This window comes from Bombina bombina, chromosome 3 (genome assembly GCF_027579735.1).
Source record: "Bombina bombina isolate aBomBom1 chromosome 3, aBomBom1.pri, whole genome shotgun sequence".
NCBI classification, from domain to species: Eukaryota; Metazoa; Chordata; class Amphibia; order Anura; family Bombinatoridae; genus Bombina; species Bombina bombina.
Window position 1 is genome coordinate 956,909,916 of NC_069501.1, and position 13,370 is coordinate 956,923,285.

Here is a 13,370-nt window from a genome sequence, read left to right on the forward strand (position 1 = left end):
TACAGTAATGGGTACATTTTGATAATTACCTAATCTGAGGGACTGCACAGTTTATTTTCCGGTGACTCAATTTAACTAATGTACTGAGGGGACTGGGAGCTGTTGTTTTGATCACGTCTTATGTGTATACTACGATACAGAATATGTACTCTGTGTAACTGTGCTTCACGTTTTTAATGTTAATATGGTTCAGAGGTCCCTTTATCTACGAATGTGTGCTTCTGGTGTGCCTGTTATTTTGGGTTTGAAATTATGCACACATCTGTTGCCATTTGAAAAAAAAAAAAAAGTGTTTTAAATATTCTCTGTTTTCTTGTTCATTTCAAAAAATTGGTATGGAACAGTAGCACATAAGAGTTAGTTACTTTACAATTTAGAGAGACAGTAACTTCTTTCCCATGTCAGTTTTTATTATAACCACCCCTTCTGAACAATGAGTGTCTAGGAGTACGTTGACAATACAGGTCCCAATTTTCTCGTTCAGTGTTCAGAAATTTTTGTCCTGGTTCACATGCTGTGCTCTGCGGTTCCAGAGAATTGGAAAGACGGTGGCTAAGCATACGACTATCCCTTGCGAGGACAGTTGTGTTTTCAAAGACCCCATGGATAAGAAATTGGAGGGTCTTCTCAAAAAACTCTATGTTCATCAAGGGTTCTTATTGCAACTGGAGGCCTGTATTATAACAGTCACGAATGCGGCTGCTTTTTTGTTTGACGCTGTAGAAGAGTCTCTTAGAACTGAGACCTCTTTAGGGAGATACAGGACGGAATTAAGACGCTGAAGCTGACTATTTTATTACGGATGTTTCCTTTCAGATAACCAAGTTAGCTGCTAGACTTCGGAATTCTCCATCTTAGCATGAAGAGCTTTATGGTTAAAATCTTGGTCTGCGGATGTGTCCTCTAAATCAAAGCTTTTGGCTATTCCTTTCAATGGAAACACCCTATTCGGGCCTGATTTGAAAGAAATCATTTCTGATATTACGGGAGGTAAGGGTCATCTCCTCCCTCAAGACAAAACATCTAAGCAAAGGGGACGATGGAGTGATTTTTGTTCCTTTCGTAATTTCAAAGGAGTTCCCCCTTCCTCTACCGCTAAACTGGAAGGGAACTATTCTCAAGCCAAAGCCTCCTGGAGACCCAACCAGGCTTGGAACAAGGGTAAACAGCCCAAGAAGCCCGCTGCTGCTCCCAAGACAGCATGAAGGGGCGGCCCCCGATCCGGCACTGGATCTAGTAGGGGGCAGACTTTCTCTCTTTGTGAAGGCTTGGATAAGAGACCTTCAGGATCCCTAGACACTAGAAATTGTTTCTCAAGAATATCAGTTGGAGTTCAAAAATTCCTTCCCAAGAGGAAGGTTTCTTCTTTCACGATTGTCTGTAGACCAGATAAAAAGAGAGGCGTTCTTAAGTTGTGTAAAAGACCTCTCCACTATGGGAGTAATTTTTCTGTTCCAAAACAGGAACAGGCACAGGGGTTTTACTCAAATCTTTTTTGTGGTTCCCAAAAAAAGAGGGAACGTTCCGACCCATTTTAGATTTCAAGAGTCTAAACAAGTTTCTCAGAGTTCCATCCTTCAAGATGGAGGCTATTCGGACAATTCTTCCATTGCCCCAGGAGGGTCAATATATGACTACCGTGGATTTAAAGGATGCATATCTTCATATTCCTATCCACAGGGATCATCACCAGTTCCTGAGGTTTGCCTTTCTGGACAAACATTTTCAGTTCGTGGCCCTTCCTTTCGGGCTGGCCACGGCATCCAGGATCTTCACGAAGGTTCTAGGGTCTCTGCTAGCGGTTCTCAGGCCGCGGGGCATTGCTGTGGCGCCTTAGCTGGACGATATTCTGATCCAGGCATCGTCTTATCAGCTGACAAAGTCTCATACCAACATGGTTTTATCCTTTCCAAGGTCTCACGGGTGGAAGGTGAATTTAGAAAAGAGTTCACTAATTCCTTGGACTAGGGTTCCTTTCCTGGGAACTCTAATAGACTCTATATCCATGAAAATCTTTTTGACGGAAGGTCAAAAAGTTAAAGGTTCTGAATACATCCCTTCAGTCCAATCCTCGGCCATCAGTGGCTCAGTGCATGGAGGTAATTGGATTGATGGTGGCTGCAATGGTCATCATTCCGTTTGCTCGTTTTCATCTCAGACCTCTACAACTGAGCATGCTCAGACAGTGGAATGGAGATTTATGCAAATTTGTCTCCTCAGATAGATCTGGTTCAGGAGACTCTCTGCTTTGGTGGTTGTCGCAGGATCATCTGTCCCAAGGGACATGCTTCTGCAGACCCTCATTGGTGATAGTGACAACGGGCGCCATTCTACTAGGATGGGGTGCAGTCTGGAATTCCCTGAAGGCTCAGGATGTGTGGACCCGGTCAGAGTCTCTACTTCCAATCAATATTTTGGAGTTGAGAGCAATATTCAATGCTCTTCAGGCTTGGCCTCAGTTGACTTCGGCCAAATTCATCCGATTTCAGTCGGACAACATCACAACTGTGGCTTACATCAATCATCAGGTAGGAACAAGGAGTTCCTTAGCGATGACAGAAGTATCCAAGATAATTCGGTGGGCAGAGGCTCACTCTTGTTATCTGTCAGCAATCTACATCCCAGGAGTGGACAACTGGGAAGCGGATTTTTTTGAGCAGACAGACATTTCATCCGGGGGAATGGGAACTCCATCTGGAAGTCTTTGCCACTTTTGATTCTCAGATGGGGCAGGCCGGAGCTCGATCTCATGGCGTCTCGTCAGAATGCCAAGCACCCGAGATACAAATCCAGATTCAGGGATCCGCAGGCCGAACTGATAGATGCCTTGGCAGTGCCTTGGTCGTTCAACCTAGCTTATGTGTTTTCACCATTTGCTCTCCTTCCTCGGGTGATTGCTCGGATCAAACAGGAATCAGTGATTCTCATCGCTCCTGCGTGGCCTCGCAGGAATTGGTATGTCGATCTGGTGGACATGTCATCTCTGCCACCGTGGAAGCTTCCATTGAGGCAGGACCTTCTCATTCAGGGACCCTTCCATCATCTGAATCTAATTTCTCTACAGCTGACTGCTTGGAGATTGAACGCTTGATTTTATCTAAGAGAGGGTTCTCTGATCCGGTTATTGATACTTTGATTCAGGCTCGTAAGCCTGTTACTAGAAAAATTTACCATAAGCTATGGTGTAAATATCTTTATTGGTGCGAATCCAAGGGCTACTCATGGAGTAAGATTAGTATTTCTAGGATTTTATCTTTTCTCCAAGAAGGATTGGAGAAATGGTTATCAGCAAGTTCCTTAAAGGGACAGATTTCTGCTCTATCTATTTTGCTACACAAACGTCTGGCAGATGTTCCGGATGTTCAATCCTTTTGTCAGGCTCTGACTAGAATCAGGCCTGTGTTTAGACCAATTGCTCCTCCTTGGAGTTTGAATTTAGTTATTAATGTTCTTCAAGGGGTTCTGTTTGAACCCATGCATTCCATAGATATTAAGTTATTATATTGGAAGGTTTTATTTTTGGTTGCTATTTCTTCTGCTCGCAGAGTTTCTGAGATTTCAGCATTACAATGTGATTCTCCTTACCTTATTTTTCATTCCGATAAGGTAGTATTGCGTACCAAACCTGGTTTTCTTCCTAAGGTTGTTTCCAACAAAAATATTAATCAGGAAATTATTGTTCCTTCTTTGTGTCCTAATCCTTCTTCTAAGAAGGAGCGTCTGTTACATAACTTGGACGTGGTCCATGCCCTGAAGTTTTACTTGCAGGCGACTAAGGAATTTCGTCAATCATCTTCATTATTTGTTGTTTTTCTGGAAACCGTAGGGGCCAGAAAGCTACGGCTACCTCTTTCTTTTTGGCTGAAGAGTATCATCTGTTTTGCATATGAGACTGCTGGACAGCAGCCTCCTGAAAGAATTACGGCTCATTCTACTAGGGCTGTGGCTTCCTCATGGGCATTTGAAAATGATGCTTCTGTTGAACAGATTTTCAAGGCTGCAACTTGGTTTTCTCTTCACACTTTTTCCAAATTTTCCAAATTTGATACTTTTGCCTCGTCAGAGGCTGTTTTTGGGAGAAAAGTTTTTCGAGCAGTGGTGCCTTCCGTTTTAGGTTCCTGTTTTGTCCCCTTTCATCCGTGTCCTATAGCTTTGGTATTGTATCCCATAAGTAAGGATGAAATCTGTGGACTCATCATATCTTGTAAAAGAAAAGGAAATTTATGCTTACCTGATAAATGTATTTCTTTTACGATATGACCACGGTCCACGGCCCACCCTGTCATTTTCTAAGACAGGTCTTTATTTTTGTTAAACTTCAGTCACCTCTGCACCTTGGCTTTTCCTTTCTCTTCCTAACTTCGGTCGAATGACTGGAGTGGGAGGGAGGGGAGGAGCTATATATACAGCTCTGCTGTGGTGCTCTTTGCCTCCTCCTGCTGAACAGGAGGCGATATCCCATAAGTAAGGATGAAATCCGTGGACTCTTCATATCGTAAAAGAAATAAATTTATCAGGTAAGCATAAATTTCCTTTTCTAGATTTTAACAAGAAAATGTATACTTTGGGCCTTCAGCCCCTAAAATCAATACACTAAGTTGTACAAGCATAAATAAAGCCCCATATATAAACAGGATTGTTACAGGATTCAAAGGATATAAGGTTACAATTTGTATCTCAAAGTTCAGCCACCGTTACAAATTTTCTGGCAATCTTTAACTATTCAACAATGATTGCAGGTTATCCTCTCAAGTATAGTCACACCAAAGGAGGTTTACGAGGTAAGAACGTCCTCTTATGCCTGCTTCAAACTTTAGCTGCAGAGCCTCGTGCTTGAAATACTATGCAGATTAAACCAACAATTGCAGTGATATAAAGCATCAACATATTATCCTGACGTACTGACTGTCAATGTCCAGCAACTTTGACTTTCATCATGCCATAATAAGCCTCAAACGAGAAAACATCATTTGAAATGTATGATACCTCTAATATCGATCTGTCCTGGTCAGCATACACAATGTTGTATCATAGTGTGTTTCCGTGAAACTTCAGGACCAGCAGTTTTGCTTCGATAACTTGCCAAGTTTAAAAGCCTAGCAGTACGAGGATACCCTTACCTGGTGACAACTAGTTAAGAAATTGGATATAGCTGATCTCTAAGAGTTATTGAGGCAAAACTGCTGGTCCTGAAGTTTCACGGAAACACGCTATGATACAGCATTGTGTATTACTTATGAAGCTGCATTTGCAGCTTCTGTGCCATTGCAGTACAGGCTTGCATGATATTTAAACAGCCTTAAGACTGGGGTGATTGACAGCCCCTGCTCTTGCAAAATTGGTTTGAATTAAGATAGTTGACACAAATACTTAGTTAATTGTGTTTATAACATATATAGTGGGGTAAGAATTACATTATAAATTTGCATATCATTATCAAAAACAGAGCATTAGGTTATAAAAATCTGCTGATGTCAAGACATTTTATAAGCCTTCAATGAACATATGTTGTCATTATATACAAAGATTTGTCATAATACAGAGAACCCCCACCGATTTTCTTAGTATAGCAACAAGACCCATTTCTGCCTAAGAGTGGCTAAAAGTGATGGTAAAGTTTAGCTAGCAGGATTCCGTATATGTAATACTTGTTGCTGTACAAGTGTAGAGCTACCTTTTATTTTTCCTTTTAAGCTTAGGTCAAACTATTAAATTCTGTTCTGATAATAATCCTCCATGCACTCTTCTCTACTGGCCAACTGGTTTTTCTTTCTAGTTGTAGTGAGAGTCAACGAAGCCTAATTCTTACATATGGGAATACATTGCTTGCCTTAATGTGAGCCGTATAGCATGCAGATTGGCCAAGGAAAGTTTCCAGTACACAGAGGGTTATCATCGGAACAGAATGTAACCATTTTTTAACCTATGTTTAAAGGGTAAAAATGGTAGCTCTACACTTCTACAGTAACAAGTAACTAATCAATATTAATCGATTATGAAAATAGTTGTCAACGAATCTCATAATCGATTAGTTGGTTTTGCAATTAGTTGGTCTGTGCACAGCACCAACTGCTTCACTCCACTGAGCTCCTGCACATGGTATTGTTTTATAGTTATACCCTTAGCCTAAAGGATGTCTACAGACGTTTACTTTTAACTTTTTCAGGACAGTATAAGTTTACAGCTACTCCTGGCTTATGTGCAGCCCAGAAATAAAATAGGGTCATCATTTGGATTGTTTATATTAAATCAGATGATTTGAGACTATGTTTTGCATGATATAGTGCCGAGCTTGTTTGTTACACCTAGCCCTAGATTGATGAGAGTTGTTATTTTAATTGAGGTGCACTATTATCTGTTTGCACAATTATAAGCTGATTCCATGCTATTGCTAATTATATGCACTGTATAGATAAATGTATAAGGCTTTGTCCTGTTGTTGATATATAGTCCTTAGCGCTTTCGAATTTTTTAGTTTTTTTATATTTTTAATTAATTGTAATATGTACGAAAATCAACCTCTAGAAGTATATATCTTTTATTTTAGGAGCGGACTAGATATATTTTCTCTAACCTTATAGCCGGTTATTTACCATTGCATATAGATATTCAAAATATTTTTATGTTCGAATGAAGTCCAGACTTACTTTAAGAGGCCCCTTGCCAAGGAGAAAAACTCTTTGCATTGGTGGAGAGCTAACGAAGATAAATATCCCACCTTGGCAAAACCCTACTTATGCACCTCAGACACCTCAACACCATGTAAACGCCTCTTCTCTGCTGCAGGCAAAATAGCTGCAAAAAAAAAGAGCCAACCTCAGCCAGGAGTATGTGGTCATGTTGACATTTGTGCATTTCAATGCAAAGTTTCAGAAAGATAGTTTTCCTCTTTTTAGTTTTACCTCTTTTGAAAAATTTCGTGTTTTTTTTGCTTAATTTTAAAAATGTGTTCTGTTTTTAAAACAGTTGTGTAAATGTAATGGAAGTTTATATTTGTAACACTCAGTATGTGGATTTTATTATAAATATAGGAAAATATATTTTTTCTCTTGCAAGGTGTATCCAGTCCACGGATTCATCCATTACTTGTGGGATATTCTCATTCCCTACAGGAAGAGGCAAAGAGAGCACACAGCAGAGCTGTTCATATAGCTCCCCCTCTAGCTCCACCCCCCAGTCATTCTCTTTGCCGGCTCTAAGCACTAGGGTCTCTCTACGGGAGGGTAAAGTGAATGTGGTGTTAGATTAACCAAAATACTCAGGTGGGCGGAGGATCACTCCTGCCATCTCTCAGCAATTCTCATCCCAGGAGTAGACAACTGGGAGGCGGAATTTCGAAGTCGTCAGACTTTTCACGCGGGGGAGTGGGAACTCCACCTGGAGGTATTTGCCCAGCTGACTCGGCTATGGGGCACTCCAGAGTTGGATCTGATGGCGTCCCGTCAGAACACCAAACTTCCTCTCTACGGATCCAGGTCCAGGGACCCCAAGGCGGTACTGATAGATGCTCTAGCAGCGCCTTGGTCCTTCAATCTGGCTTATGTTTTCCCACCGTTTCCTCTTCTCCCTTGGCAGGTCACCAGAATCAAGCAGGAGAAGGTTTCGGTGATTCTGATAGCGCCTGCGTGGCCATGCAGGACTTGGTATGCAGACCTAGTGGACATGTCATCTGTCCCACCATGGACACTGCCAATGAGGCAGGATCTTCTAATACAGGGTCCATTCAAGCATCCAAATTTAGTTTCTCTGCGTCTGACTGCTTGGAGATTAAACGCTTAATTCTATCAAAGCGTGGTTTCTCTGAGTCAGTTGTAGATACTCTGATTCAGGCTATAAAGCTGTCACCAGGAAAATCTACCATAAGATATGGCGTAAATATCTTTGTTGGTGTGAATCCAAGGGTTACTCATGGAGTAAGATTAGGATTCCCAGGATATTGTCTTTTCTCCAAGAAGGATTGGAGAAAGGATTGTCAGCTAGTTCCTTAAAGGGACAGATATCTGCTCTGTCTATCCTTTTACATAAGCGTCTGGCAGAGGTACCAGACGTTCAAGCGTTTGCACAGGCTTTAGTCAGAATCAAGCCTGTCTATAGATCTGTGGCTCCGCCAAGGAGTCTTAATCTAGTTCTTTCAGTTCTTCAAGGGGTTCCGTTTGAACCTTTACATTCCATAGATATTAAGTTGTTATCTTGGAAAGTTCTATTTGCAAGCAACTAAGGATTTCAGACAAACATCTTCCTTGTTTGTTATCTATTCTGGTAGGAGGAGAGGTCAGAAAGCGACTGCTACCTCTCTTTCCTTTTGGCTGAAAAGCATCATCCGTTTGGCCTATGAGACTGCTGGCCAACAGTCTCCTGAAAGAATTACTGCTCATTCTACCAGAGCAGTGGCTTCCACATGGGCTTTCAAGAATGAGGCTTCTGTTGAACAGATTTGTAAGGCAGCGACTTGGTTTTCACTGCATACTTTTGCCAAATTTTACAAATTCGATACTTCTGCTTCTTCGGAGGCTATTTTGGAGAAAGGTTTTGCAAGCAGTGGTGCCTTTTGTTTAAGGTACCTGTCTTGTTCCCTCCCTTCATCCGTGTCCTAAAGCTTTGGTATTTGTATCCCACAAGTAATGGATGAATCCGTGGACTGGATACACCTTGCAAGAGAAAACAGAATTTATGCTTACCTGATAAATTACTTTCTCTTTCGGTGTATCCAGTCCACGGCCCGCCCTGGCACTTAAGTCAGGTAAAATATTTTTTCATTTAAACTACAGTTCACCACTGCACCTTATGGTTTCTCCTTTTTCTTCCTAACCTTTGGTCGAATGACTGGGGGGTGGAGCTAGAGGGGGAGCTATATGGACAGCTCTGCTGTGTGCTCTCTTTGCCACTTCCTGTAGGGAATGAGAATATCCCACAAGTAAAGGATGAATCCGTGGACTGGATATACCGCAAGAGAAAGTAATTTATCAGGTAAGCATAAATTCTGTTTTTTTAGTTGATTAATCGAAAAAATATACGGCCGATTTATGAAAATAATTGTCAGTTGTAGCCCTATATTACATATATGGAATCATGTTAACTAAACTTTACTATCACACTGTGGCCATTTTCTTAAAGCCGACATAACATACTGTATATCTTCTCTAAGCTTAGAATACTTATCATTGCTGCCTCATCTCTAGTGCAAAAAATAAATATTTTAAGCGTTTAATAACACCTTCCTTTAGGCATATACTTTCAATCTTATGGTGCACGTAACATGGGCAGTTTTTTAAATTGATTAAAATAGCTTTGTAAACAAATAAAATCACCTGAGCATGCATCTGATGGACTGCAATGGGGGCTTATTGCTTTAATTTACCATAAAAACTATTGCCTTGTGAAATGTAGCACATTTAAAACCTTATCAAATATATGCCCTATTTTCCAAAGCTGTTGTAAACTTGTGGTAATAACAAGTATCCTCATTCCTTGGAGATGGAGATGTTTTATTTTACCAGCATCATATAAAGAATGTTGAGCCAGCACTCCTGAATAGAAGCATAAAGTCTCTTTTATTGGGGCATTAATTCCACAAATGAAACCACATAGTTTCGAGCTACAAACAGTCCTTAATCATGTTTGTAGCCCGAAATATAGCTTTAATTTCTTGGAATTAATGCCCCAATAAAAGAGACTTTATGCTTTAATACAGGAGTGCTGGCGCAACATTCTGTATTTGATGCTGGTATAGTGGGGGGATTGTGGAAACCCTTATGGCCATCCACACTGATTATTATATTTCAATTTGGTGCTGTCCTACTACTATTGTGTTTTGATGTTTTATGGTACTACCAGTTTACATCTCTGAGTTTTATATCTATTTCTGATGTTATTTTGATATTTTTGTCGATTTAAATAATTTGATACATCTTTCAGATGAAGTTATAATCTAGAATAGATCATTCTGATTCAGTATAGGTAGTAAGACTCGACAGATTGACCACTATTTTTAACTAATGAACTATAGATATTTATATTGGGTTAGAGTAATTCTGAATCTGGATTGTTTTGCAGTGAGTCAACCTATGCAATTTCATTTTATGTAGTTTTTCTTTTTCCATTTTATTAGGTTACTGCATTGAAGACTATGGCCAGCCAAGGAGGTCCTAATTATAGTTTGTCACAACAGCCTTGGGCCCAATCAGGTATGTTACAGACATTAACAGGACTGCCTAGCATTTTATGCTCTGTTTCACTATATATATATATATATATATATATATATATATATATATATATATATATATATATATATATATATATATATATATATATATATATATATATATATATATATATATATATATATATATATATATATATATATATATATACATACACTTGTGCTCATAAGTTTACATAGCCTGGCAGAATTTGATTTCTTGGCCATTTTTCAGAGAATATGAATGATAACACAAAATGTTTTCTTTCACTCATTGTTAGTGTTTGGCTGAAGCCAATTATTATCAATCAACTGTGTTTACTTTTTTTAAATCATAATGACAACAGAAACTACCCAAATGACCCTGATCAAAAGTTTACATACCATACTATACTAATTTATTTTACAAGATATGAGTCCACAGATTTCATCCTTATGGGATATCGCCTCCTGGTCAGCAGGAGGAGGCAAAGAGCACCACAGCAGAGCTGTATATATAGCTCCTCCCTTCCCTCCCACTCCAGTCATTCTCTTTGCCTGTGTTAGTGATAGGAAGAGGTAAAGTGAGGTGTTAGTTTAGATTCTTCAGTCAAGAGTTTATTATTTTTAAATGGTGCCAGTGTGTACTATTTTACTCAGGGGTATAGCAATGGGATCTGTGCAGATTCAAATACTTTTTCTCTGTGACTCCCAGACTGTGTGCTGCCCTTCTGAATATGGTCTTAGCAGATTTTATCGAAGATCCAGTTTTTTCCCACAGATTCCTGGAGGAGAAGGACCTCTGGCAGTGTGGGACAAGTCATGCTGTTACTCGGCATTGAGGTATGTGCAGTCTATTGTTTTCTGTGACACCTAGTAACTCAGAAAAGACTGTCGTTTTCCTCTGTAAGCTGGCTCTTCTACCTTATGTCTGTGTACTATACACGGTTCTGGAGGGCTGCTATCATTATTTGACCTTATTATTGGGACTGCATAATGTACATATGGGGAAAGACACATTATTTAACCCTTTCATGCTTTGGGCTAACACTGGGGACTTTATTGGAGTATTTACTCCGGGACATAGCACTGCTCTAGTATTCTCCCGGCAGGGGTTGGTTACAACAGACCGGGAGATGTTTGTGTGAAGGGGGGACTGGCTTATTTTAATATTGGCACTTGTGTTAGGTGTAACGTTTATCCCGGCGGCTCCATTTTGGTTTTTTTCTTGCTCTGTACTGATCCACCCCGGAGTTTCGATTTAGTACGCCCACGATGGGCGGGGCAATCGTTCGCATGCTGAGAGAAGCCGTGCAGTGTCTTCCTGTGAGTCGGACAGTGTACTTGACTCCAGTGTTTGTCTGTATCGCGTGGGTGGTAGAACACCGGCGGTTTAGACACACTGCTTTTCGGATTTCCGTTTGTCTCTGGAAATCATAGGGAGAGGTAGGCGCCGCAGCAGAGCTGTGGCCAGGTGATGTGTTTTTTAATAAAAGTGTGCACTAATTTCGTTAACTTTACTGGGATACGTTAAAACACGAATTTATTTTATCCAAAGCCACAGTTATAAAAGGTTTTTGTACAGTGTGCTGAGCAAAAGATTTATTTTTTAAAGGCACAGTTGTTTTATTTTGCAACGGTTTTGTATGTAAAGAGTGTATTACATAACTGAATATCTGTTTGTTTTTACAATGGATGATCTTACTGCCAGTACTTGTTCCATGTGTTTAAATGCCAATGTGGAACCCCCTGTTACTTTTTTCCCTCATGCACTGAGAGGGCATTGCAATGTAGAGAGCAGATTTTCTTTAACAAGGATATATCTAAGGATGTTTCTCAGACTGATGAGACTCAGGGTATGCCGCAACTTTATCCCCAAGCGTCACAGCCCTTAACGCCCACTCAAGCGACGCCATGTTCTTCAACTGCGTCCACCTCATTCACTCTGCAGTATATGGCTGAAGTTATGTCATCCACTCTTACAGAAGTTTTGTCTAAGTTGCCAGTTTTACAAGGCAAACGCAGTAGGTCAGAGGCCCTAGTGGTCCCTGCGACTTCTGATGCTTTGATGGCTATCTCCGATGTACCCTCCCAGGGCTCTGAATTGGGGGTAGGGAAGCACTGTCTGAGTGGGAACTGTCTGACGCAGGTAGTGTGTTACCCCTGACAGATACGGACGTCATGTCCTTCAGATTTAAACTTGAACACCTCCGTCTTTTACTGCGAGAGGTTTTGGTGACTCTGGAGGACTGTGACTCTATTGTGGTCCCACCAGAAAAATTGAGTAAGATGGACAAATACTTAGAGGTCCCTTCTTATTCAGATGTGTTTCCGGTTCCTAAGAGAATTTTGGAAATTATTTCAAGGGAATGGGAAAGACCGGGCATCCCGTTCTCCCTTTCCCCTATTTTTAAGAAAATGTACCCTATAGCTGACACCGTTCGGGACTCTGTGCAGATTCAAATACTTTTTCTCTGTGACTCCCAGACTGTGTGCTGCCCTTCTGAATATGGTCTTAGCAGATTTTATCGAAGATCCAGTTTTTTCCCACAGATTCCTGGAGGAGAAGGACCTCTGGCAGTGTGGGACAAGTCATGCTGTTACTCGGCATTGAGGTATGTGCAGTCTATTGTTTTCTGTGACACCTAGTAACTCAGAAAAGACGCAGGTAGTGTGTTACCCCTGACAGATACGGACGTCATGTCCTTCAGATTTAAACTTGAACACCTCCGTCTTTTACTGCGAGAGGTTTTGGTGACTCTGGAGGACTGTGACTCTATTGTGGTCCCACCAGAAAAATTGAGTAAGATGGACAAATACTTAGAGGTCCCTTCTTATTCAGATGTGTTTCCGGTTCCTAAGAGAATTTTGGAAATTATTTCAAGGGAATGGGAAAGACCGGGCATCCCGTTCTCCCTTTCCCCTATTTTTAAGAAAATGTACCCTATAGCTGACACCGTTCGGGACTCTTGGCAGACGGTCCCTAGGGTGGAGGGAGCTATTCCTACCCTGGCGAAGCGTATGACTATTCCTATTGAGGACAGTTGTGCTTTTAAAGACCCCATGGATAAAAAGTTGGAGGGTCTTCTTAAACGACTCTATGTTCATCAGGGGTTTTTATTGCAACCGGCGGCCTGCATTGTAACAGTCACGACTGCTTTTTGGCTTGACGCTCTAGAAGAGTCTCTAA

General features: G+C 40.8%; 1 protein-coding gene across 1 annotated transcript in view; it reads left to right on the forward strand.

The window, feature by feature from the left end:
• Nucleotides 1–13,370, forward strand: part of COG3 (component of oligomeric golgi complex 3) — a 230,375-nt gene that overhangs the window by 174,680 nt on the left and 42,325 nt on the right. Inside the window, exon 20 of the mRNA XM_053707999.1 lies at nt 10,109–10,184. Within this exon, the coding sequence (XP_053563974.1) occupies nt 10,109–10,184 (76 nt within the window). The remainder of the gene's footprint in view (nt 1–10,108; nt 10,185–13,370) is intronic.